The 26,602-nt window shown below is 36.7% G+C and overlaps 1 protein-coding gene across 2 annotated transcripts; it reads right to left on the bottom strand.

Moving 5' to 3' along the window:
• Positions 1-26,602, bottom strand: DUSP19 (dual specificity phosphatase 19). 2 transcript variants are annotated; one of them, XM_082466821.1, is made up of 4 exons: positions 20,491-26,602; positions 15,522-15,568; positions 7,921-8,073; positions 1-2,766 (listed from the first exon to the last, which is right to left on the bottom strand). In XM_082466821.1, the coding sequence occupies exons 1-4, from the start codon at positions 20,714-20,716 to the stop codon at positions 2,512-2,514; spliced, it is 681 nt and encodes a 226-aa protein (XP_082322947.1). In that variant the 5' UTR covers positions 20,717-26,602; the 3' UTR covers positions 1-2,511. The 2 variants fall into 2 exon arrangements, with proteins under 2 accessions (XP_082322947.1, XP_082322948.1); XM_082466822.1 differs by having other exon boundaries at positions 2,632-2,766; positions 7,921-7,955.

Here is a 26,602-nt window from a genome sequence, read left to right as displayed (position 1 = left end):
GTAAATTTATTATTTTTATTAAAGTATATCAACACCTAGAAACAATAAGGGGCACGTTATAAATATGGATACAAAACGGTAAGTCAAAGTTTCACTTGAAGGAGAAAAGCTTAACTATAAGCTTTTTTTAAAGTATATCAAAGGAAATGAACCATAAATGTGTTAATCATAAAATGCCATTGTATGTATCACAAGAATATAAAACTTCTAAATCTTCTGGTTTAAATTCTTAAATAACTACAGGGTGACTAAATATGTTCAGGATGCTTTGGGCAGAAAAAGCAACTAGTTAAAGTCACCTGGCAAAATCAATTAATTCACTGTGCTACATTTGTTTGTTTTTTTAATGTATTGTGGTTTTGCTTATAAAGGTGCTAATTCATTGAGTTAATTCACTGGGTAAGGTTTTAAGACAATACTCTGATTTATACTTGTTACATTCCAGAATCTTTGGAGAAATTACCTTTGAGGGGGACTTCCTAAAATAGGAAAATCTATTTTAAAATAGAGGCCAAAAATCCTTGAAATACTTTTTCCACTCCCTTGAAACAGATGTATATTTGAGATCTGTTTATAATATGTGAGACAGAGAATCATAATGATAAAGTTCCTTTTTATAAATAACTAGGCATGACACAGTGACATATCCATGAGAAGCCCAATAAACATGCTCCATGTATGACCCATCATTGCCTTACACAGTACCCCTAATTTAAAAGACTGAATTACCTTTACTGATTTATTTTGCATACAGCAAACTATTATCATTTAAGAGAAAACAAAATTGATGCTCAAAGCACTTCTGTAGATGATACAGAAGATACATGTTTGCACCGTAACCAGATCACTACAGGAAAAAACTACACAAACTACAGACAAAAATAATAAACTATCCATAAGGAATAAGTTCAATTTAAGGCTTCATATTTACAACATTTAATGGCTGAAAACCAAATAGCAATAACAAAGGAAAATGTATTTAAATAAATGCTTTCATGTGAAGGGACAGGTTCACCCAGCAAACCCTCAGCAATATTGACCATAAAGACAGTATTATACACCAGTCTCATATTTAAGAGGATTCTGTCTGCCTTGTTCGGCTTCAAACAGCTCACAGAAGGTTGACTACATTTATGCTGCTTCTTAATAGAAGCAAAGTTCATAGCTTCGCATATGATGGCATCTTGTCAGGCTATAAGCAATCTTGAAACATAATTTGCATTTATCACCTCTACTTTTTGCTCCTGGCAGCATAAGAAAGCCTGCTTTCTCAAATGCACAGATGTGCTCAGTGTGCACTTTACAAATTATGTATAGGAAAATGCTTGCTCTCTATAATGTGCAATTAAGAAGAGCTCAGGACTTTCTTAATAAAATCTAGAGGCCAATGATATTTTCTAAGCCTTGAAAGTCTACTTGAAAGCTATTAAATAAGTTCTACCTTAATTATTATAATTAATTTTAAGTACGTTTTATTTTGAATAATTAAAAGAATATCTTTAAGCAAATTCATAACGTACAGAGTTCAGCCTTGCTAATATGGAGACTTAATAATAAAAAAAAAACTTATCAAAGCCTCTGGCCAGAAATAAAATTGTAAATGATTTTGGGCTTTTTAAAAATGTATGTAAAATTTCTTACAAAACCATAACTGTTCTTTCCTTAAAAATATGTTCCCTAGTAGAATACTGAACTAGAAAACAGATCATTAATCAAACCACATTTTTAAAATGATTTTTTAGTATAAAACACTTTCCCACAGATCCAAGGAGATCAGAAAATTATGATGTCAGACCCAAAAACAGAATGCTAGGGACCCAGAATAAAAAGCATACAATGTAAGAGACCAGATCACCTAATAAAAGAACCATAAGCTCACAATAAAGTAAGAGAGAATAGCTATACAAAAAACTTTAAAAATAAACACAGGGAATACAGTTAAATTAAAGAATCAAAATGAAAAGTGGGTACATTTTCATAAAAGGACATAAAAATTTTGTGAATATCATAACTACTACATAAATATTGTGTAAACCTTCAGATTTTGGTTAACTCTTTTGGGAGGTTTAAGGTATTGTTTTTTAATCTTAAATTCTTCACAAAGAAATTTACCTCCCTCTGAAATAGTAAGTCAAGTAGCACTTCAAGTTTTTTCCTTCATGGAAACAGTTGCTGGAATAGAAAACTACCAAAAGTTTTAATCAACTAATTTAATCTTTCATGCTTTAATATAGATTTTAAATTTAAACCTTTTCTTTCTACAGAAATCAATTATTGGTAATACATTGTTATTTTCCCTTAGCAAATCAAAGAAGCATTTAATCACACATTATAATACTAAAGAAAACATGATATAATTTAAAAAATTTGTTTATACCCTAACTTAGGACAATCAATTGACCTCTATTTCCACTTGAAAAAAGCATGAGAAAAGGAAGTTTCTACTAGTTTACTCTCAAAAAGGGGAAAGGTGGCTCTAGAGACCAACTCAGAAATTACAGTTGTCCATCATCAGCTAGAATGTAACTCAGGAACTGTTGTTTCTTCTAATTCCTGTATTTTGTCACACTTATTGCTTTCTTTGCCCTCTTGATATGTACGAAGCTGCTCCACAAAACCAGCATTTGGACATATGGAAGGTCTTGCATTTTTCACCAAAGAAAAAGCACTGGTAAATGAAATTTCTTCAGAATTCATTAGGAAGCCTATTATAATTGCAGCAGCCCTGGAAACTCCTGCATTACAGTGAACAAGAACCACTCCGTCCTATAATAAAACCAAACAAAAATCTTCATTATTCATTTAAGAAAGACTATAATATAATCTTATACTACTTAAAATTATAAAATAAAAATATTCACTTCATCGATTTATTTGATTCAATCTATTCAATCATCAAAATACAATTCATTGTAGGGAATGAATGGGAAAAATCAATCAATTAACCAACACCTTCTCTTCCCACCTCCCAGAATTGAAATGCTGTGATGATATATTTGGAATTCTGAAACTACCTTTTATTAAGCTGAAGTAATCTAGTAAAGTACATATAAAAGCCTAGTAACTTAGTAACCACAAGTCTATAAATAAGAGAAAAATCACAGGAAATATATGTAGAAATATAAATAAAACCATAATCATAAACTAAACAGAAAGCTTGGGACATTCTAGGTACACATAGTGCTCCCATGAAGAAACTAGTATCACTGGCTTAGAAATCTATGTGTAAAACGATCAGTAAAGAAAAAATTTTCTTCCCTTGGATATATTTTATTCTGGAGGGAAGTGACTTAAAACATAGTTAAACTTATGAGGTAGTAAAATGATGACACAAATAGCTCACGACAATGTGAAGTGGAAAAGGTAATTAGACACCAGCATGAGGTCAATAAATGAAAAACGTTTCAGGTAACTTGCAAATGATACTTTACAAGTGAAAAGGGACACAGTGCAAGGCCAGTGCTGATGGGGGTAATATTGCATTAATAATGAATGTGATAGATCTGATGGGTCAGCACTGATACAGGTTAGCTTATCTCAGGCCTTTAAAAAGTTAATGATCTAAACGAAACGTAGTGAACAGTGAGCACACCCAACAGAACCAGACATTTTAATTACTTCATTTCTTGATTCTTCTTTTCTTACAACACAGGAAAGATGGGAACAGGGAAAAAACCTTACAACTGAACATTTTCTGCCCAAAGCACACATTAACAATGCTATGTTTATGGCTTATTGGATTATTTTACTTTTACAAGGCAGTTTTCTTAGATGCATAAATCTATCGCAAAATTCCTTTTCTAGGTCTATTGTAACAAATTTGCAAGTGTAACTTATTTCAAGAAACACAGATGATTCACAAGAAAATTAGTTAATATTTTACGTCCTCATATCAAAAAGACAATTTCAATTGTTTATATACATTTTTTTTTCTTTTTTCCTTTTTTAAAAAAAAATTTATTGGAGTATAGTTGCTTTACAGTGTTGTGTTAGTTTCTACTGCACAGCAAAGTGAATCAGCTATATGTATACATATATCCCCTCTTTTTTGGATTTCCTTCACATTTAGGTCACCACAGAGCACTGAGTAGAGTTCCCTGTGCTACACAGTAGGTTCTCATTAGTTGTCTATTTTATACATAGTATCAATAGTGTATATATGTCAATACCAATCTCCCAATTCATCCCACCCCCCGCTTCCCCCTTGGTATCCATACGTTTGTTCTCTGCATCTGTCTCTATTTCTGCTTTGTAAATAAGATTGTCTATTTATATTTATATATTTCAGAGTCATTTCCAGATATTAACTTTCTGCACAAGAAAAGCAAAACTCAAATATTCACTCTACATATACAGAATTTTTCTCACTTTGTACAATGGCTTTTTTATGAGACTTAAGACATTTTAAAATCATATTACAGTAACCAATGAAAACTATTAATGAACTTCTTTTAACTCAAAACAAATTATTCCAAAGAAACTTGGAATCATAGGCTTAATAAGAGGTGCCTTCATGTCATTTTTAATGTTTCCTGACTGTATACTAGTTATCTCTATTTTATGATCCATACATACACTTTTGAAAATGAAACTAGCTTTATTTTCAATCTTATACACTGTGCAATCAGTTTTAGCTAATGTTTAATAATGTTAGCATTTTCTTCCCTCTTACATTCTTTATATAACAGCTACTTTTCTGTTAGTTTCTACAGCCTTTGAATTTACCTATTTACCTTTTATTATTCCTTGGGTATCATATTGCCCTTGAAAGTATTTCCAAACAAACTACTAGCTTCATATCCCCTTTCCAGAACTCAAAGTAGTGACAATTAAATAATTTATAAAGCAATTTTTTCTTTTGCACTTGCTGTTGTCTTCTGCTTGAAAGGCCTTTGCTCCTCTCTTGGTCCAGCTAACTTTGGCTTCTGTTCTAAGAAGGCTGTCTCTCTCTGCGTGAGAGGAGGGCAGGAGGAATATCCAAGCCATCTTTGCATGCCTAATACTTAGTACAATTTTGGGCACATAGCAGGTATTCCAAAAATGTTTGCTAAGCAAACAAATTAATTTTGTTCTGCATTTCTGAGAAAACATTCTCTTAAAAAAATCAAATCACCATTTTGCTATGTGCAGATAGGAATTATGTTATAGTATTTCCATTTTATGCAGCTTGCTTTGTTCCCGTGTTGTTATGAATAGCCTTTCAATTAGATTGCCAGCTCCTTAAGGGCAGCAATATACATCCCTTGTATCTTCTCAGAGTAAGTAATTCATATTTTTTGACAGATGAACTGAGTCAAGTTCAGGTGTTTTGATATATAGAAAAATATATTAAAATACTAACAGTGGTTATATCTATATGGTGGAAGTGGGTGACCTTAATTTTTACCTATCTATATTTTCCAATTTTTCTACAATGTTATAAATTACATGTTTTTAAAATCACATCTTATAAATAATAAAGTAAACATGGAATATCAAATACACATTTTCATACTAACAAACAAAACCTTTTGCACATAAAAAAAGGGGGTCAAGTAAATATTCCTAAGAGAACTCTTGAGGCTATGGAGGTTACCTTACTACTTCCCTCTCATGTGTATTTCTGTCCCTTTGGGCATAAACCTGACAAATAATGCATTAGGCAGAGATACAGGAAGGACAGAGAAACCAAACAAACAGGGTTTTATAAGTACAAAGAGAAATGAGGAAAGACATGGGAAAATGGAAGACATTCCATCTGGCAGCTGTATGTAAAAAGATGAAAACAACAAACTAGGACCTAGAAAGGTAGTTTTGAAATATGCAATTCACTGAGTAATCACATTTAATAATACTTGCATATACAATAGGCAAAATCATGAAGAGAAGTCTTCTAGAAAAACATGAATGAAGAAAATTCAAGAATTCTGTTGCTAAAACTAAATATGTATTTATCTAAACAATAAAGAGTTTTCAGGGTAAGGAAATATTGGCTGAGGCTAAGATTTCAGTAAAAAACATAAGGCTTGAGAAATTAGAACCTATTACAGAATTCAAATACATCTTGTAGCAGAAACATTTTATGCATCTCTTCGGATTCCTTTAATGCCATCATCTCACCCTCAGCTTGCTCCACCTCAACTACAACCTCTGTGGCTGACTGCCTATTGTGCCTTGAAGCCTATTAAGTTTTGCTTGCCTAAGAACACCTGGCTCTTCCCCGAGGGCAGTCTCTGCATAGACAGGTACACCCTGAGTTCTGCATTCTCTTGCTGCTTCTGAACTTGGATGGCAAGTCACACCACAGGGCACTGGGTTTGGCTTCAAGGTGGCCGCTGAAGGGGTGGGGTGCTACAACCTGGAATTGTGAGGTTGGTTACCTCTCCATGGGTAAACTTTGACCAATGGGAAATAGGAGCTGACAGATGGCCAAGCAGATAAATTCTCTCTCTTCCCTCCCTCCCAAAATCTGTACTGAGGTGCAGTTTCTTTGGACTCCCTGCCTGGGGATGTCTTGGGTACCCAGCTATTTCACTGTCAACTCATTGTGAAGTTGTGCTCAGCAAGGTAAACACATCATCTTACATTGCTTCTCATCCTTACCTGAGTCACTTCCCTTTCTTCTCACTCTCACTGCCTAGGGATTGCACCTCTCAAATGAAGCATCAGCTCTTAATCCTTGGCTCAGGTTCTGTTTTTTGGGAAACCCAATCTAAGGACCATTTTTATTAACTATTACCCATTTCACTTTTTACTTGCAACATGTGCATATCTTCTAATATGAATATGGATGATGTCTACATTTTTCCTTCACCATCTGACGTATATTCTACATCTCCTTAGGAAAGCAGCTAATACAGCAAACATTGTCACTTTTATTTCTAACACTGTTAGCTGGCACACTGGAATGTGACAATCTAGAGTCTGTAAAATTTTTCACAAGAGAACAGACTGGCCAATACTAGGCTCTGAATTAGAAAACCTCCTCCTTTTCTTTCATCCAAATATCTGCTATTAAATGAGGTAGAACAGTGTCACATTTTTCCGGTAATCTAGAGGAAGGTATCGAGAAGAGTGCTGGGCACCTAAGGCACTCAATAAATATTACTAAATGAAAGGAAGGAAGAGAGAGCGGGAAAGAGATAAGGTAGAAGGGAGATCATCAGAATTTAATTAAGCTGGATTCTATTAACTGTCATTAATTGTCGGGTGCTCCAGGACAGTTCACTTTTCTCTGTAAGTGCTTCTACATTCCCATCTATTTATCTCACATAAATTTTGTAAGAATTATATATTGACTAAAAATGATGTCATTTCAAGGTATAATTATTGGTAACAGCCAGCCTAGAAGCCCTGCCTTGGATCAGTACCAAGATTGAAGTACTGTATTTTCTGTTGGTCTTCTAAAGTCAGAGAACCAATGGACAGCTTCTGATCAGCATTTTTATACAATCTCAGGAATATTAATCTTCATAAATACACTAACAGGACTAGAGCAGCCTCTATCCCACAGTCCACCTGATTACCTTGCAAAGTGGTCAGAGGGCAGGTGGTTAGAAACTATCAAAGGAAACCTGAGTATTGGGTTGGCCAAAAAGTTCGTTCGGGTTTTTCCATAACATCTTACAAAAAACTGGAAAGAACTTTTGGGCCAAAGCAGTACCTATGTACACAGGAAAATTCAGTAAGCAGAAAATTTTTAATCTGAATATTTCTCAGGAAGGCATAGGAAGATGAGAAATTAAAGTTAAAAGTAAATATCTCACTGAAAAAAGAGCAACTGGAAAACTAAATAGTTGTAGGAGTTAATGAAATATTGTTGAAGGGGAAATTTCATAATGGTTCTCTACATATTCTTTACAGAAAGAATAAATATTGGATAATGGACCCATATTTTTAAATATCTGCTTTTGAAGAACTGTGGATCAAAACAAAACTTACCTTCATTTTTGCTTGTTCAATAAATTCAAAACATTCTGGAAAATAAGACAGGATATTGGTCTCAGGTAGATCCAATATAGAAATACTCTTATATACAAAGTCACTGAGGAAAGCATTTTCAACTCCATATGCAACATTGAGAATATGAGTCACCTTAAAGAGAAAAAAAAGGATGATTTTTTTAAAATTCTCATGAATTAGGTTAATTAAACAGAGACTGAGATGTTGAGAGCTGTAACAAGAATAAACAATTTAAGCATGACTCAATAACACTTCCTTCAGGAAACCTTTTCTGACTGCCTCATCCCTCACCAGAAGTGCTATTTCTATATACCCCCAAAGCACCCTGTACTTGCCTCATTATAGCCCTTACCACTGAGAGACCGTTTATCTCCCTCACTGTACTAGAAACTCCATGAGGGCAGGGACCAGGTTTAGCTTACTCACTGTTGTACGTAAGCATTGTGAGTGAGCAGTGACCGTAGCACAGAAAGTACTTAAAATATTTATTGAATAAATCAATTAATGTCCATATAAAAACTTACGTAAGGGAAGTGCATCAGTAGCACACAACTTCCCTTTCAATAATTATTTCCCTATTTTCCTCTTGTATCTTTGTAAGTACAATGGTTCTCAAGTGTGGCTGCACATTAGAACCACCAGTAAGCTTTTTAAAAATATCAATGCCACAGGGTCTCAAACCCGGAAATTCTGATGAATTAGTCTGGTTGAAAGGTGGGATGGTCATCAAAGATTTTCTTTTAAAAATGGTACACATAAGAAACCTCCTCGTCCATCTATGCATTCAGGCTCCTTTCCTGGAGTCCACCAAGCAAATGGAAGGAGCCATGTGGAAAGTCTATTAAGAGAATCCAAAGGCTAAACAGACCAGAAATATGAGTCCCTGTTTCTTACCAGGACATGCTTCTCACTGTACTTATTCTCTCTCTTCGTTTGGATCTTAGGTTTTGCCTGATCTTGGTATTTTCTTGTATCTCATCATATTTTAGAGTATTTGTCCAGCCTGCCTCTCTTGCCCCCACTACCCTCCCAGCTATGACTCGGGCCATGTCCCACTCCTTCCCTCGGCACAGCTAATTGGTTTCGGGTGGACGCCTGACTTTAAGCTAGACTGAGCAGATTATCTCAAGGAATTTAAAAAATAGGTGTGTGAGACAGCTAGAAAGATCCACAAACTCGGGAGATTTAAGAACAGCCGTTTTCTATTAAGTGCTCAGGGAAGCTGAAAGATCTCTGCTCCCAAATGAGAAGAACAACACAGATGTGCAGATAGGGGCCATGTGCCAGCGGGAGAGAGAGGCTGTCCTGGATGGCCTTCTATTCTCTGGCATGGCCACTCTCTTCCCTCGGGTTCCAGAGAGCCCCCTAAATCATCATACACATTCTCTTTCCTTGCTCAGGTTTCTGTGGTCCACAATCGAAAGAGTATTGATTAAGACACTCAGGGAACTAGGCCTCATGAAGAGAAGGCCATAGGCTATTTACTAACTTAACTGCCTTGTGGAAAGAAGACAACAGAAAAAACCCTCAAATCTACTCAAGAGAGACTCTTAAATAGAGAGGAGATGGAAGAACCTAGAAAGAAGGGAAGAACAGTTCTAGAAGATACAGTCTGAAATGTCCTTCTGCTTTCCCCAGTGAAGTCCCACCTGACTGTGCCAAGCTACTCTCTCACTCCAAGTGGACTTCTGGCCAGGACTACATGATTCTGCCCTGAATTAACAGATGTGCCAATGTTTTATAATATTGATGTGTTTGCCTTACCTTTAGAACTATATTCTGCATTCCCAAAAGACCAAAAATGAGGTCTGACCACCTACAGAATATATCTGTATCTATATAGCTTCCCTGTACATCACAGGATTATGGAGACGACCCAATGAGAATCTTGGGAAAACTTGTTGAAAGGTAAAAGTGCTTTACAAATATTGTGGATCATTAAACTACCCAATGTCTAGGTAGTTTAGCTGCTTGGAAATGCAACTTACATATATATTGATTGAATGATCATGCTTGAAAAGAACTGTACTGAGTCTCAGGTCATGGTGGTGGTGGTGATGGGGACCTAGCCTAAAACCCTTCTAGTAATCAAGCATATTTCCAAAATGCAGTTATAGAGGTCCTAACAATGGTCGACCTTGTGATGCCCTTTATAATAGGGATAATAAGAATAGCCCCTTTATGGTGTACATAGTATGTGCTAGGCATACAGGTTAACTCACTTCATCCTCACATTTAGGCATTATCAAAAAATTATCTTTTGAACTAGTTACAAAAATCACAACATTATAAAAAAAAAAAGAAACGTTAAGAAGTCTTGCTCTCACCCTGTCTCTTTCCACTCCATCATCTCCCACCCATATGGTAACCATCTTTGTTGGTTTCTTGTATATTCTTTTAGAGTATCTTTATGCAAATATTTTATGTACTCCCTTTCTTACACAAAGGCAACACCTTGGGTTTTTTCCCCCTATTTAAAAATGTCCTGGACCTGCCAATGCAGGGGACATGGGTTCAAGCCTTGGTCCGGGAAGATCCCACATGCCTCGGAGCAACTAAGGCCGTGCACCACAACTACTGAGCCTGCACTCTAGAGCCTGCGAGCCACAACTACTGAGCCCACATGCCACAACTACTGAAGCCTATGTGCCTAGAGCCCGTGCTCCGCAACAAGAGAAGCCACCACAATGAGAAGCCTGCGCACCGCAACGAAGAGTAGCCCCCACTCTCCACAACTAGAGAAAGCCCGCGCACAACAATGAAGGCCCAACACAGCCATAAGTAAATTAATTAATTAATTAATTTTTAAAAAAATGTCCTGGAGATCTTTTCATATCAGTATCTAGAGACCCTTTTTTTGTGTTCTTTTAAAAAGCTATATAGTATTCCGTCATGTGGGTGGACTATTGGTCATTTAACCAATTCCCTACTGATGGAAAAAACTATTGGTCATTTAACCAATTCCATTTTTAACCAAAAATGGTTAAATTGGTCATTTAACCAATTCCCTACTATTATAAACAGTGCTGCAGTGAACAACTTGGAACATTTTATGTTACACTTAGTTTTCTATCCTTCATGCTTTATTGGGCATACACCAGGCACTCAATGAGTACCTTACTAATAAAACAACTATTATTACCATATCTAAACATTATAATGAAATTCCTATAGAAATTTGTGAAATGATCTGCCACAAGGGAATTTCTATTAGTTACTGCACTCTATTTAAACCCTAAGAAATCCCTTTGAAATGTGTCATGCATTTAAATCAATAATTTTGTTTTGCAGCATCCTTAAGTTTTTGTAGAAACCCTCTATTCAGCTGCTCAGCTTACTTTTGCTTCTTCCAGGCATCTAACAGGATCTTTTTTTTTTTTTAATTTTATTTATTTATTTATTTATCTATTAATGGCTGTGCTGGGTCCTCGTTTCTGTGCGAGGGCTTTCCCCAGCTGCGGCAAGCGGGGGCCACTCTTCATCGCGGTGCGCGGGCCTCCCACCGCCGCGGCCTCTCCCGCTGCGGAGCACAGGCTCCAGACGCGCAGGCCCAGCAGCCGCGGCCCACGGGCCCAGCCGCTCCGCGGCATGCGGGATCCCCCCAGACCAGGGCTCGAACCCGTGTCCCCTGCATTAGCAGGCAGACCCCCAACCGCTGCGCCACCAGGGAAGCCCCAACAGGATCTTTTATACAGAGACAGAATGATCTTTTAAACAGCAGCTTGGTTCACATCACCAGGATGAAAGTGAATTTGAACTAGTGTATCGTAACAGGGGCTAGATAATAAAACACTTGCCAATGAAAAAATTTATCAGTTTTTCTAATTTTCATTTTTACCCTGAGAAATATTAATTTATTCATGTGAGCAAGACTCTAAAACATGTTCTACTTATGTTGAAATATTGATCTAAGAGGGCTCCTATCAGGATATACAGTCATTCTCATATCCTTATGCAATTCCAGGCCATTGTCTCTTATTGTCAGGCAGTTATTATTATAATAAAACAAGGGGAGTCCAGTTTAAACACAAATAAGTACATTGATAAGTAAACATATCAAATTAGTTAATGAATTGGTTAGTATTTATTTCCTTGAAGAAATTAATTACAAGTGTTTATCACGTAAAATTTTCAGCCTCAATTTAATCAAATTTTTTTCTCAGAGCTGTGGGATGAAAGATGAGTAGGACAGGGTCTCTAATCCTCTAGAAGTCTGCTGAATAATAGAGGGGAAAACATGTTCACCGACAGTAATAATAAAAAGTAGAGGTGCTAAGAGCTACAGGAGAAGAACAAAGTGTTATGAGACCAGAAGGGAGGAACACATACTGAACTTGTTCCTTCCAAGAATCTCCACGTTTGCTGTTCTCTCAGCCTTAAGTGCTCTTTCCTTGATTTAAGCACAGCTGACTCTGTCCTAAGGTCTCAGTTGAAATATAATACCCTCAGAGAGGCCTATCCCCCTGCCACTCCTCTCACTGCCTTGTTTCAATTCTTTCAGAGAATTTATTCTCATCTGAAAATATATTTTAAAATCAAGGACCTTACTGCTTGTTCATTTCTATGTCTCCTGCAGCTAGAAAGGGGCCTAGCACCCCACTTACATCGTGGGTGAGAGGCAGGGTTGCATTCTTTTGGTTACTCTCTGCCTCTTTCAAATCACTTCTTTTCCACCCTCCAGTAAAAATCCTTGCTCTTTGAGATTCATACAAGCTGATTATTCCATCTTATACCCTGCATTCCTTGGGCACCTGACCCTCAGTTTTCTGAGTCCTACCCCAAGTCCTACCATTATCCTGGGTGACATCGATTTCCACTTGGGTTTAACAGGTCCCTGACGACCTCATCGCCAATGACCTTCATCACCACTCTCCTTCACCACCTCTGCAAGACGAATGCCCAGGACTGATCCAGCTCTGATACCATTAACTCAGGTATACCACTCTTATCTTTCCATCTTCCACTCAGTTATTCCCTCTACACCTCACAAAAACCATCAACTCCTTGATCTTTCTATTTTATCTATCAGCCCCCTCTTGCCTTCACTTCCTTTGTTATTCAGCTTAGAGTCGATGGTCTACCTCCCCTGCACCTGACTGGTAAAAGTCCCCTCTATACCCAGACTGCTAAGCACTGCTGGAAAAAATTCACACAATACTGCAGTTCATGCCACCATTAGTTCATGAGAGCCAACCTCTCCAGAAACTTAGCGATGCTTAGCAACTATATTTCCCTAGTAGGCTCTCTCCCTCATTCCCCATATCAGCTCTTTCAAACTTTCCCTACTCGCCTAATAACTTTCAACCCTACCATCTCTTCCCGACTCCCAGTAGATCACCTCACTTACCATTTTACAGTAAAAAGACAAGTCATCGCATAGGAACCCTTACCATCAAATCTTACCATCAAATTTAACAACTTTGCCTACACCTGCATTCACCCTTTCCTTCTACCTTCTTAATACAGAGCATGATGTGCTCCCACATCCTTTATGAGGCTCATTCTGGCACCTGTGTTTGGGGTCACACTGCCTCCTACCTTCTTGGCCCTCTAGCCACAATTCTTGCTTTCCTGTATTTTCAATTCCTTTCTCTACCATCAGCTTTATACACGCTCAAAACTCTCCCATCTCCCTCTTTTGATCTCATCACCTATGGGTCTTCCTGCTCTCTTCTCCCCTTTTTTGGTGTGATCATTTCCTCCACTTCTCAATCTTTTGAAATCTGGCTTGGACCTCCAATTCAAATGAAACTGTTCCCACTAAAGTCACTAACAACTTCTTTGTTTTAAAGTCCAACTGTTGTAATTCAGTCCCAACAATACTTAAACTTTCGGCAGCATCTGACACCGCTGGCTCTATCCTCCACAGAGCTCTCTGCTTTGGCTTCCATGACACCACAATTTTTTTACTTTCCTACAAACTCTTACAGTACCTCCTTTCCCACTGCAGATTCTTCTTCCTTTGACTATTCCCTATAGGTTGGTATTACTCAGGGTTCTGGTGTAGGCCTTCTTCTCTGCTCACCTTGCCCCAGGTGATTTCATCTACTCCAATAATTTAAATCACTACTTACAAGCTGAAGATTCCTGAATCTCTATTTTTACCTCTCTCCTGAACTTCAGACCCCATATACCCACACTGTCTATTGAATAACTTTACTGAGATTATCCACGGCATCTGAAATTTAAATTATTCAAAATTGAGCTATTTTTCCTGCAAAACCTGCTCCTCCCTACTTTGTTCCCTATCTCATGGGATGACACCAACCCCACTTAGTAACCCAAGAAAGCTGAATATCACCTCTGACTCCTCCTCCTTTCTCAACTTCACCCTCCCTTCTACTCTGTCCTGCAAGTAGTCAATCATTAACTTTTGAGAATTCTACCTTCTTAAAAAACCCTCAAATCCATCCACTTCTCTCTACCCCCACCGAATCCTAATCTAAGCCACCATCATCTTTTTTCCGATTGCTGCAACAGCCTCAAAACTAGTCTTCCCATCTCTAGCTTGAGCAAACCTCCAACCTATTTTCCACACTGCCTCTAACCAGCCATCTTTCTAAAATGCAAATTTGATCCTGTTTCTTCCCTCCATAAAGCCTTTCAAAGGCTTTCCACTGTCTTTTGTATCAATTCCAAACAGTCTACTCTGGCTTACATGGACTTTTGTGATCTGACTCACGCTTACTTCTCTGGCCTTGTCTCTTGGTACCCTTCTTTCTCACACTCTCTATTCTAGGGTTACTAAACTTCTTTTCTGTTCCTGAAAGCATCAGCCTTTCTCTTGTCTCTGGGCCTTCACAGAGCCATTTCTTCTATCTGAACACTTTTCTGTCTGCTCCCTCCTCACCCCCTTCAGAGCAAAACTTCAATATTATTTCCTCCAGGAAGACTTCCCTGACCTTACTATCCCCAACCCAACCCAAACAAACATGGGTTAAGGGCATCATCTCCCATGCTCTCCAACAGCACCTGCACATCCCCATCAACACATACAATACACTGTACTGTAGCTGCTTATTTGTCTTTTTTGCCTCTCTGCCCCTCAAATCGTAAACTTCATGTGAACAAGAGCCTTTTGCATTCCTCAAACCATAGCAATTCCATGACCCTGAAATCGTGCTTAACAAAATAGTAGATGGCTAAATTTTTTTTTCAGTAAGTATTGAAATAAGTAATAAATCACATCAGTTGTGTGGGGGAAGGTGGGAAGAGACAGCATTGGGGAAGAAGTGGTACGTGAGTTGGGACTCAAGGCATGGGTAGATCTTGGACAGGAAGAGAAGAGGGGAAGGTCTATTCCACACAGAGGAACTACATAAGCAGAGGCAGGAAGAAGTGCCTACAAAGTCAGGTTCACGAGGATACGTAAAGGGAGACTGAGAGAAAATAAAACTGGAAAGATGGATTACAAATTCACATATTGGAATTAAGTGCAATAATTTTTGTAACTTTATTAAAATGATAGCCAAATCTCACCAATCCAACTCTGAAATGGACCTATGCAGTTTTTCCTAAATAAATGTAACAATTAAAATACTTCCTATACACAGTGCCAGACCTGAAGCATTTCTTTTTACCTTGTGCTTTTTCAGTGTATCCAGATCATGAGCAGCATCTTGTGACCCTATAAGAAATAAATCACATCACCTTGAACATGAAAATAATCATCCTGACTTTTAATTTAATTTTTGCAACAACTCTGTTAGCTATTCATTTATTTTAAGAAATGTAACTTGGGAGGACCTCAGTCCAACTTTCTGAAAGATAATTCAGGAATATTCATCAAAAAATATTCATCTTGTATATACTCTTAGACTCTGAAATCCCACTTCTAGGAATTCTTCCTAAAAGTCCTGGATATTGCAAAGATTAGCTATCAGGATGTTCTTCACAGTGTTGTCTGTAATACAAAATAAACTCCACAAAAACAAAACAAACAAAAAAACCAACCAAACCCAATGATGGGGGTTGGGTTATATTAAAGATAGTACAATTATGTAGTGAAAATATATACAGCCCTTTGAAATGAGAAATGTAGAAGAATATTTATGACATGGAAATATATTCTCAATATATTATGTGATAAAAGCAGGTTACAAAACATCAACCATTTTTGTAAAAACAAAATCTATGTATATGCTTCAAAATGGACAGGAAATATATAGAATAAAATGTTAACAGTAGGATTATAGGTGATTTTTTTCTTTATGCTCATGTGTACTTTTTACAATAAATATCTATTTCTTTTGTAACTTAAAAAAGCGTATTTTAAAAAAGACACCCACAAAATGATTTAGTGCCAGCTGGTCTGGGAACACCCAGTAGGTTAGAGCAAACACTGCTGGTCTATAGAATTCCACCCACGTTCTGTGTACCACTAGGGCTGTATCCTTTTCCAGTTTCTTCCGGTCAAAGTTGGCTTTCTAGATCTCTCACACTTGGAAAATGACTCTAGGTAATAAGCAAGGTTATACATGAGAACAACTAGTTAAAATAAGTGAGTGACACACTGAAAAAATAGGGCATTTATTATATTAAGATTTCAAGTATTTTACTTTCCTGAATTAGGTTCCATTTCTATAAACAACATTTTTCTCACCTTATCCACCTGGGAAATCTGCCAGCTTCTATTATGTGATTTTAGGTAGCTGGAAGGCCAGCAAGTATGCTGGTTGGCCAATATTCTCTTGGTAATACGAAGCTCACAGGCTTCTTACTGAGTCTACATTCAACTTTATTTAAAAGTTAGCCTATCAAAATATTAACATTTGTTAAAGCTGGATGGTGGATATGTAATTGTCTGTTATAGTATAGTCTGTAATTTTTTACACATTTGAAATACTTCATAATTTAAAAATAATTTCTCAGTTTTCTGTAGGAAGTCCTATTCATGTCCAGGGGGAGAAATGGGTTCAAATAAGTTAACTGAAATTTGGTGGTTCAATATGCATGTTATCTTTTAAATAATAATTCTACACTGCCTATTTCTTAAAATAGCAAAAAAAAACAAAAAGGCATGAATGAAATTCTTTTTTTTTTACCCAAAACTGTGATTATATTTATCAAACCTGTATACTTTCATTATTTCCATTAAATACACACACACACACCAAACAGAACAGGTCGGTTATATTCCAGAGTTGGCTGCTATATTTTGAAAATGACTTCCAGAATATGAATACATTGTTACAAATTTAGTGTTCTTGAGACCAAAAATCAACTTGTATCACTGCCTTTTCAAACAATAGGAAAATTACATGAGTGTTAATAGTGTGGGGGAATAATTTTAGTCAGCACAAATGGACTTCAGGTAATTGGCTTGTATGTTTCATCTAATACTTGGTAGTATTCAGTTCACTTTAATTCTCTCTAAATTCTAGATATAAACATCAGCTTTTCTCCAATTTTAAATGATTGCTTTGTGTTGCAGTCTTGCCTTAAAATTTTGTTGGAAAAACACTTATCATTAAAAGAAATAAACACTATAAATCATTATAACAATGTGTTATTTAAACCTTTGTTTTGAAAAAGTAGAATGTTATCCTTTTATAAACTATCTTAATCGAGATTTTAAAACAAATATCAATTTTAATAATTTTATGATTTTAACAGTGGCAACATGAATCTATAATTGTGTTAAACTTAATAGAACTGAATAGCAAATCAATTTTAACAGTATGGCAATTTTTTAAATAACAGAAAAAGTTGATGAATAGGACTACAACTAAAGAAAGAAGTCTAATAATAATAATAATAACTTAGTTATATTTTACATTGACACTTACAAACCACTAATATTCATGACCTTGGCCAAGAATTATTAAGGAAATATTACAGATGAAGTAACTGATTTAGTAAGTATATTACGTGCTACTGGAGTTGGGACTTCTAACAAGTTCAATGTGTTGCAATCGTAATATATGTATCATAAAAAATAGGCTACGTAAGATCTCCAGAATCCTGTTTCTATTTTTAAGAGATCTTTTTTTATGAAAATACTAAATACTGCATAAATTCTGGTGCAGCATGTCTTGATTTACAAATCTCTATTTTCATCATCAAAAAATTAAACAAAAAAATTATTACTGAAATAAGTCAAAAAGATATTATTACATTACTGAAAAGGGAAATAAATAATATTCCAAAGAGAAATGTTTTAAGAAGATTTGTAGGAGTGAACATTCATAAATGGATAGAAATAGGAGCATAAATTCCTATAAGGATAAAGTAAAATATTTGTAAAATAATTTTACAAAATACAGGGCTTTTCAAATTTAATGTATTATTTGCCTCCTAAAAATACTGGGCTTCCAGGATATCAGAAATTCTCTACAACCTTATAAAGGATCCCAAGATTTTCACCTAGAATTGAAGCAAAGATCTCAAAATGTCACCATTTGGGACTTCTTAACAGGATAGATATAACAAGAAATAATTGTACCTTTTTAACTACCCAAGAGAAATGGAATTTTTCACTTTTACAGATCAAGTTGGATATAAGAAAAGTTCTAGTGATTTTTGTTGTAAAACTATAATTTGCAAAACCTAGGACAAAAATATTCACTGACTAAGATCTTTTATCAACTTGTTAGGTAGTTCAAGGTCCTATGTAAGATTTTTGAAATGCAGAAGCTTGGGTGAATTTATGAGCTAACTAAAAAAGACAGATTATATTTTGACAGCTTTCTATTTTCTTTATTTCCCACCCAAAACAAAATTTAATTTCATGTAGTGCTAGGTGGGAGCTGTGTTGCTTTGAATAGATGAAGGAAGCTCTTTGAAGCAACCTAGAAACAACCCCTGCATCATTCACGTGGAAGAACTTTAGATGTAACCATCCATAGGTCCCTTGGAATAAGTCGCTTGTAACTGGGCAGAAGAAGGTCTATCTACCTCTCAGAAGAAAGGAGGTTGTACCTGATGAAATTATCCCATTTCCTGGTCCAAAGAGGCAACCATATAAGGACTAGTTTCAGAAGTCCCTCCCAGCACTCGCTCAAGATCCTGGAAGGGTTCCAATGCCAATCTGAGAACACTACCTTGATCAGCTCACTTTGCATAAGTCTAGATAAAAAAATAAGCGAAGTTCATGAAAACTCTGAAAGGGTGAATGATATTTTTAAATTCTACCATAATTATTTTAAGGCATTATTACTACAATGGAAGCCAAATAACCAAAACATGTGCCTTGATATATTTCCTCTCCTAGAAATGGTGTGCAAATCCTGGGTGCACCTTCCAGACTAGCTAAATGACCTACTTCATTTTTCACAGGGGTGCAGAAACTGATTGGATATATTTATTTGGTGAAAAGACAGGTCATGTAACAATTCATATAATACATAATACAATAACAACTCATATGTATACTGCAATTGATATGTTTCAAAAACCTTTTCCAACTTCAGGACAACCCTATAAGATAAGCACATACTGTTACTTCAGCTTTACAGATGGTTTTTTTGGAGGACCAAAGAGAATAAATGACTTTCACTAGCTCATCTAGTTATACGTAGAGCATGGCTACAAGCCTGGACTCTCTGAGTCAGTCTATGTAACAATGGAGAGCAGGAGTGTATCAGACTTGAGCTTGTGCAAGTTACTTAACCAATCTTAAGTCCAGTTCCCATCTGTAAAATGGAGCTGATGATCCCTGCTTCACAGAGTTTTTAAAAGGAGTGAGATGCTATGCGCACTCCACATAATACCTGGCCATTTCTGACACCCAATTCAGTGCTCTTTTTACTCAAGAGGGGCTTGGCTGTATAAATACTAACAAATCATTGATTTTTCCAAGTCTTAATTTCTCTATTCACAAATGAAAAATAATTCAAACCTACTTAAAACACTGTTGACTATTTTTTAAGAATACCGTATCATATTCTTGCCAAGCTGACAAGTTTGTACTTTTATAACTGTGCTTCATTTGTTATTTGTGGATTATGCTTTGTATAGGGAACCTGTATTTTCCATAATACAAGAAATCATAAACCATCAGATTCATAGCTATAAAATATCAGTTCACCTTCTCCTAACACTCCAAAAACAGACACCATGAACAGATGTGGCCACAGGAGGCATGCACTCCATATGGTTTGCAACCCCAGAGCAGGCAAAAAAGCACTTGTCTTTTGAAGTATTAATTTTTCTATAACTTCAACCCTTGTCACTTGTACTTTTGCCTAATAAAAGCATTATTTTTACTTTGATAATCTTTAAGGCTATATCCTTTTATTATCCAAGAAAATACAACATCAATGTGTTATCCTCCAGAGAAGTTAGGAAAACAGGAAGAAAGCTTTTAGAAAGTTCAAATACCAGGTGCTATGTGTTATTAGAATCTATGCCTCTTATGTATATAGTGGGGCAGAAACATCCCTGACTAGCTGGTGTAGCTAGCTAGTGCAAGTTCCATATCCAAAAAAGGAAACATTTCAATTTTCCAGCAGTTTAGCTGATAGTACAGACTATTATTATCAGGGAGGAAAACGTTAACTAATATAGTTAAATGAACTCAATAACTTAGTGGCAAATCAATATACTCACCCAGGAGCAACCATGGCTTAATAACACCAACTTGCAGGTCCAAGCTAAGGTCCTGCACATAACCACAACCTTCCCCAGTGCTCGGCTCTACTTCCTCCACAACATGAATTCTGGCATCTTTCCATGTTTCTATAATCTTCTTTCCAGTTAGCGTTGTCACCCTGGTACATTGTTTCCTGAGATTATTCCGGGAGAATGCCTTAATTTCCTGGTTAAGGGAGTGCATTACATGAGCAGTGGCTAAGAACAAACACAAGCAAATACAGCCAGCACAGTGAAGGACCGAACTGCTAGTCCCTTAATGTTCAAGTAAAAAACGCAGCCTCAGTGGTTCACTGTCCTGCAGGTAACTGTATCAGTCACACGCTGGGAGTCACGATGTTCCAGCTCCGTTTTTCCCAGCGCCGCAATGTAAGGGGAAATCTGATTGGCCACTGAGAAACGGGCGCCGATTGGATGCTGTTTCTCCTTCCGGTTGGCCGAAAATTAATTACCCCTCAAAGAGTTTTCTTACTGTTGCTATTTAAAGCTAGCTTTATTATTCACACCCAATGATAAAATATAAGACATAATTGGAGAGAAGGCTGATATTTCCTCGCTACTTAAAAGCAGTGGTTTTCTGGATATGTTCGATCGGTGTTGCTTGTGGTGACCTGGGTATCCCTCCTGCTCTGGTACAGCTGCGGAGTCACAGTGCAAACCTTCCTGCTGTGCAGAACCGTGCCTGCCCGCCTGCTTTTAGGCTAATCAGGGGAGCTACAGCAGACGTTGAAAGTTATTCCTCGCTTCCTATGTGTTTCACACTCTTTCTTTCTGATGTTACTGCCAAGAGGAACATTTACTAGATTAAAAACAAAAACAAAAAACTGTTGTGCAGACTTGTAAGGTAACAATTTAAATGAAACCTGCAAAAGTAATTTTCTAATTATGTTTCTATATTGCAGGTTAATAAGAGCTTAATACATTTTTTCCCCTGACTTCTCGCCTACATTTTCATTATCAGTAAAACTGCAGAATAAGTCTTCATGCAATAAATATACACTCTGTTTATGAGAGGCATTGGCCGCAAGTCTTTTCATACATAGTTTCAGAAATTGGGGATGCAAACATCCAAGTTTACAAAACAGATCAATTATAGAACGATTTTGATTAGAAAAGGATGATGTGTTTTACCAAAGAAATCACAAGATTCCTTTAAATAGAAAATTTTCTTACCCCACTTAAAATAAAATGCAATTTTATATGGACTTAGACACAATGTATAAACACATGTATAAAGTGAAGCTGCACTTAGAGAACACTTATTCACAACAATTTATTAAAATTTTTGTTGTTGTTGAAACTGACTTAAACCAAATTTCTCCATATTGAAAAGAGTGATAAATCAGCCCAGACTAGCTACAGGGCATTCTAAAATGAAGAACTGAAGAACTTTTTTGCATCATTTAAACCATCATGTGTTCATCAAAAACAACTCTAACTCTCATATATCATTCCATGTATTTATCACAAAATGATAAATTTTGATCATAAAATGATCAAAAAGTTTACCAGCTATTGAGCACATACTACATGCTAGGTAGGTCCTGTGCTTATAAGCAGTTTTTAGATTCTTAGTGTTATATGTCAGGTGCTTAATGATGTTTTACACACATTATCCCATTTGCTCTTACCACAAATTTATTATGTATATAGTATTAAATCATCTACATTTTACAGCTGAAGGAACTCAAATGCAAAGAGTGCAAATAACATATCCTACATTTCACAGATCATAAGTTTAGACCCACAGGTAAAATTTAAGTTTGTTTCCATCCAATCAATACCTTAGCTCTTGTTTACTATGGAATACTCCCTGCCCCCAAAATAGTTGTAGTTAACAAATATTTATTGAGCATCTACCATGTGCCAGGCACTGTTATAGTCCCTGGGGATACAACAATGAATAAAAACAAAGTCCCTTCTTTTCTGGAACTTATATCCAAATGGAGGGAGGACATGGACAGTCAATAAATAAATCAACTATAACTATGTTAGGTCATGAAATAAGAGCTAAAAAGAAAAACTAAGTGAAATAAGGTAACAGAGTGAAAGGGCAGTGTGCTGTTTGCTATAGGTTGGTGCGAGAAGGTTCCTCTGATAAAGTGAAATTTGAACAGAGACTTGAATGAAGTGCAGGAGCCAGCTCTGTAGATACCTGGGAGAAGAGCTTTGCAAGTGGAAGGAACAACAAGTGCTAAAACAGGAGTATACTGGTGACAGGTAAGAGTTGGGGAGGTTTAAGAAACTGCCACGTGGCAAATGTGGCTTCAGAGGGTGACTGAAGGGAAGAGTAGTGGGAGAGGAGGAGGTCAGAGAGAAATGGTAAAGACTTTGGATTTTATTCTGAGTCAGATGGGAAGCCACCAGACAGAACAGAGGAGTGGTGGATCCTGTGTTGTGCTTCCCATTTCCCCCTTCAATGAATACCTGCTGTCTGGGAGTGCTGCTGGCTGACTGGAAATGATCCCTTCAGGGGCTGCCTCAGCTACAGAGGGCTGCCTTGCCTGAGGTAGTACCCTTCATGGAACAGACCATAACCAAGTCTGATTGATGAGGGAATATAAAGGCCTGGCTATCTTAGCCCAACTTGAGACAGCTTTAAAAGGCCCTTCCAGCTTCGAAGGCCAACATGTGGTTGGCTAAGACTGTCATTGGGCCTGCATAACCTCTTGACTTCTGTCCACTCCTGACCCTTCCATTCCCTTCTACAAATGTTGATCCCAAAAGCACTCCTTAAAAAAGTCTTGCATGCTAAACACTACCTCAGTCACTTCCAGAGATACCCAATCTGTGATAAGTGACATGGTACTATGCTTATGCTGCAAAAGGATCTTCCTGGCTGCTGTGAGGAGAGGGGGCAAAATGGAAGCAGGGAGATTTGTTAGGAGGCTATTACATTGGCCCAGATGGAAGACAACAGTTACTTGGGCTAGAATGGCTGTAGAGGGGGAGGGAAGACATAGTCAGGTGCTAGATATATATGAGAGCCAAACCAAGAGGATTTATTAGTAGACAGATATGGGAAAAATTAGGATAATTCCAAAGATTTTTGGCCTGAGCCACTGAAAAGTAGATTTTCCATTTACCAAGAAAGGGATGGTGTGGAGATGAAAAGTTCAGTTTGGGACATGTTAAGTTTAATATGCCTATTAGTCTACCAAATGGAAATGTCAAGTGGGAAGCTGTACTTAGGAATCTGGACTTCATAGAAGAGATCTCTGCTGGTGATGTAAGTTTTGGAGTAATCAGCTTAAAGATGCCATTTAAAGCCATGACGCTGAATGAGATGATCTAGTAGTGAAGGTTGATAGAGAAGCCTGATATGTGCCCTCATTTAGGGGTCAGGAAGGTGAGAAGGATCCAGCAAAGGAGACGAAGAAGGAGAGATCTCGGAAGTAGGAGGAAAAGAAAGAGAGAGAGGTTGGAGGGTATAAATAAAGTGTTTCAAGAAGGACAGTGTGATCAGCTGTGTCATATGCTGCTGATAGTGATAGGTGAGATGGAGACCGAGCTCTTACACTAGAGTAAAGGCCTCCTCAGCAAGACCAGATGCTATGTCCCAGCACTAAACAAACATTATTTGATTCAATCTTCATGACAACCCAGTGAGGGAAGTAATATCTACCACATTTTTACAGAGCAGGGCATTTAATGTGCAAGTTAGTCTAGTTTTTGGACACAGAGTTTGTGTTTGTTTGTTAGGTTCTAGTAGCAAAGATGGTTGAACACAGTTCCATCTTACTCAAAAAGCCATGTTCTTTGCACCACATCATTCTGTAATGCATGAGTAGAATTGTTGATTACAGATTGGTAGCTGCAGTCCCTGCTTATAATACCGTAATACTAACATGCCTGCAATAGCATTGGATACTAACATTGGATACTAACGTTCTTAGACTCTATCCCACTTAGCTGTTCATTTTACAGAAGAGGAGCCAAGGTCCAGAGAAGTAAACTGATTTGCCCAATGTCACATCATTCATTGTCCCTGGTCTCTTAACTTAGTATCTAATGCTTGTTCTACTGCATTATATGGTTATCTAAAAAGTCCTTTAAGGGAAAAATTCCTTTTCATTAAGCTAGCCTGAGCGCAGAAGAGTTGGAGTTCTGGCAGGAGAAAAAGAAGAAACAAACTGTTAGGAGACCCAGGCCAGAGGAAGAGAGTAGGAGCCCACCCATGGGAGAGGCATTGTTTATCCTGGGACAGGTTTGGTAAAAGATTGTCCTGGAAGAGGGAGCACATCCTTACAAGGACTAAGGGGTCTGGGGAAAAGGGGAACGTGTGAATTGAATATATCCTGGAATTTGTTCCCATTCCCACCATATAATTTCTCTCTCCTAACAGATTTAAGGTGTCTATGCCAAATGCTATGCATTTTCCTAGTATTATCTCTAAGCATCACAAGAATCTCACTTTTGGATAAAGTACAGTTGACCGTTGAATAATACAAGTTTGAACTACAAGGGCCCCCTTATACACAGATTTTTGTCAATGAATACTGTACTATAGTACTACACAATTCAAGGTTGGTTGAATCCCCAGATATGGAACTATGGATACGGAGGGCCAACTGTAAAGTTACATTCAGATTATTGACTACTTGGTGGCTCAGTGCCCCTAACCTTGCATTGTTCAAGGGTCAACTGTAATTGAAATGCAAAGAGCTAGTAAGCAGTGACTCTTGTACTCAATCTCAGATCTGTTGGATCCCAAGGCCCATGTTCATCCCACTACATTTACACATTCTGACATATCACATAATAAAATCACCCTGGAAATATTTAATCTTTATCATCTCAGATATGATTTATATGGGTAAAAAATATTTATAAATAATCAAAAATCCATTTTGCATTACAATTTTTGGCTGAGTTAATAGTCTCAATTCTGCATTTCACTGAGAACACAGACACAGCCTGAAATGAATACAGAAAAAAACCAAATTCCTTGCATGGTTATAACACTGCTCCCTTTGCAATCTTTTTAAAGACATTTTTTAAAAAAAATTAGCTCAGTTGAAACAAGTTTGAATGCAAATTTTCTTTATGAATACAATGCCTCATATGAATTTGTTACTGGAGCATTTTGATTACAAAACATAGTTTGCTTATAAATGCATGGTTATAGTAATAATACAAAAGAAACAACAAAACAGAAGCAGGAACTTTCTGTATTTCCTTCCAAATATTAATTATTTGTATGTCTGTGGTGATGTTTAAGGATTCATATAGCCCAAAACAAGTGAGGTCTTTTCCAAAGTCTGGAGCAAAAGAGCTTAGGATATAATTCAGAAATTCAAAGTTCAATCTTTTGTGATATACATTTTTTAAAAAGTAGGTGCCACACACTTGTCTAATTCCTTTTTATATTTTCTACCTCCACTCCAAAAAAAAAACACCATTTTTGGTTTCATTTTTGAAATTAGTAACACGCTGGATATGAAGGTTATCTTTATTGCAGCCACGTCTGTGGTTCAAAACCACATAACCAGGAACTAAATTAACCAACAACCATTTATGGAGTATCTGCAATGAGTTTAATACTTCACCAACGGCTGTAAAGTTACCAAAAAATGGTATTTTATTAAATTTAAGATACCATTGATTATAAGACACCATTATAAGACCATTATTTTATGTAACACCAGGAAACAGGAAGTACTGCCAATTACATTGTTACAATGTTTGACATCATTGATGTTAATTGAGATGCATCTTGACTTCAGGGAAGTTAATAGTATGAAAAAATGTGCATTTTGGAACAGATAAAATTCAATAACAATTAAAAATAGATCCTGATTTCTAAGAGCTTATAGTTCCATTTGGGAGGGGAAAAACATCAACAGAGAAAAAAATAAATCACAGAATAAGAAAACCAGTATTAGCAAAAACATGGAAGTGAAAATAATACATGTTTGGGGGGAAACTTTCTGGCTGTTTAAGAAGGGTGCTTCTTGGGAATACAATTTACACGGTATGCTAGGTCTAGATTATATAAGCCTCAAAAACCAGGTGGAGATGTTTGGGCTTGTAATGTTTATGAACAGTAAGAGTGATACAATAAGAAATA

Source organism: Balaenoptera physalus, assembly GCF_965194825.1.
Source record: "Balaenoptera physalus genome assembly, chromosome: 6".
In the NCBI taxonomy this organism is placed as follows: domain Eukaryota; kingdom Metazoa; phylum Chordata; class Mammalia; order Artiodactyla; family Balaenopteridae; genus Balaenoptera; species Balaenoptera physalus.
The sequence above is the reverse complement of the archived record's forward strand: the minus strand, read 5'-3'. Positions and strand labels throughout refer to the sequence as shown.

Excerpts from the sequence above, each read along its gene's own strand:
- DUSP19 (XM_082466821.1), bottom strand. The coding sequence starts at position 20,716 with ATGCACTCCCTTAACCAGGAAATTAAGGCATTCTCCCGGAATAATCTC. Across the intron at positions 15,569-20,490 it reads TAAGCCATGGTTGCTCCTGG|GGTCACAAGATGCTGCTCAT; the intron begins GTGAGTATATTG and ends TATTTCTTATAG. Across the intron at positions 8,074-15,521 it reads ATACACTGAAAAAGCACAAG|GTGACTCATATTCTCAATGT; the intron begins GTAAAAAGAAAT and ends TTTCTCTTTAAG.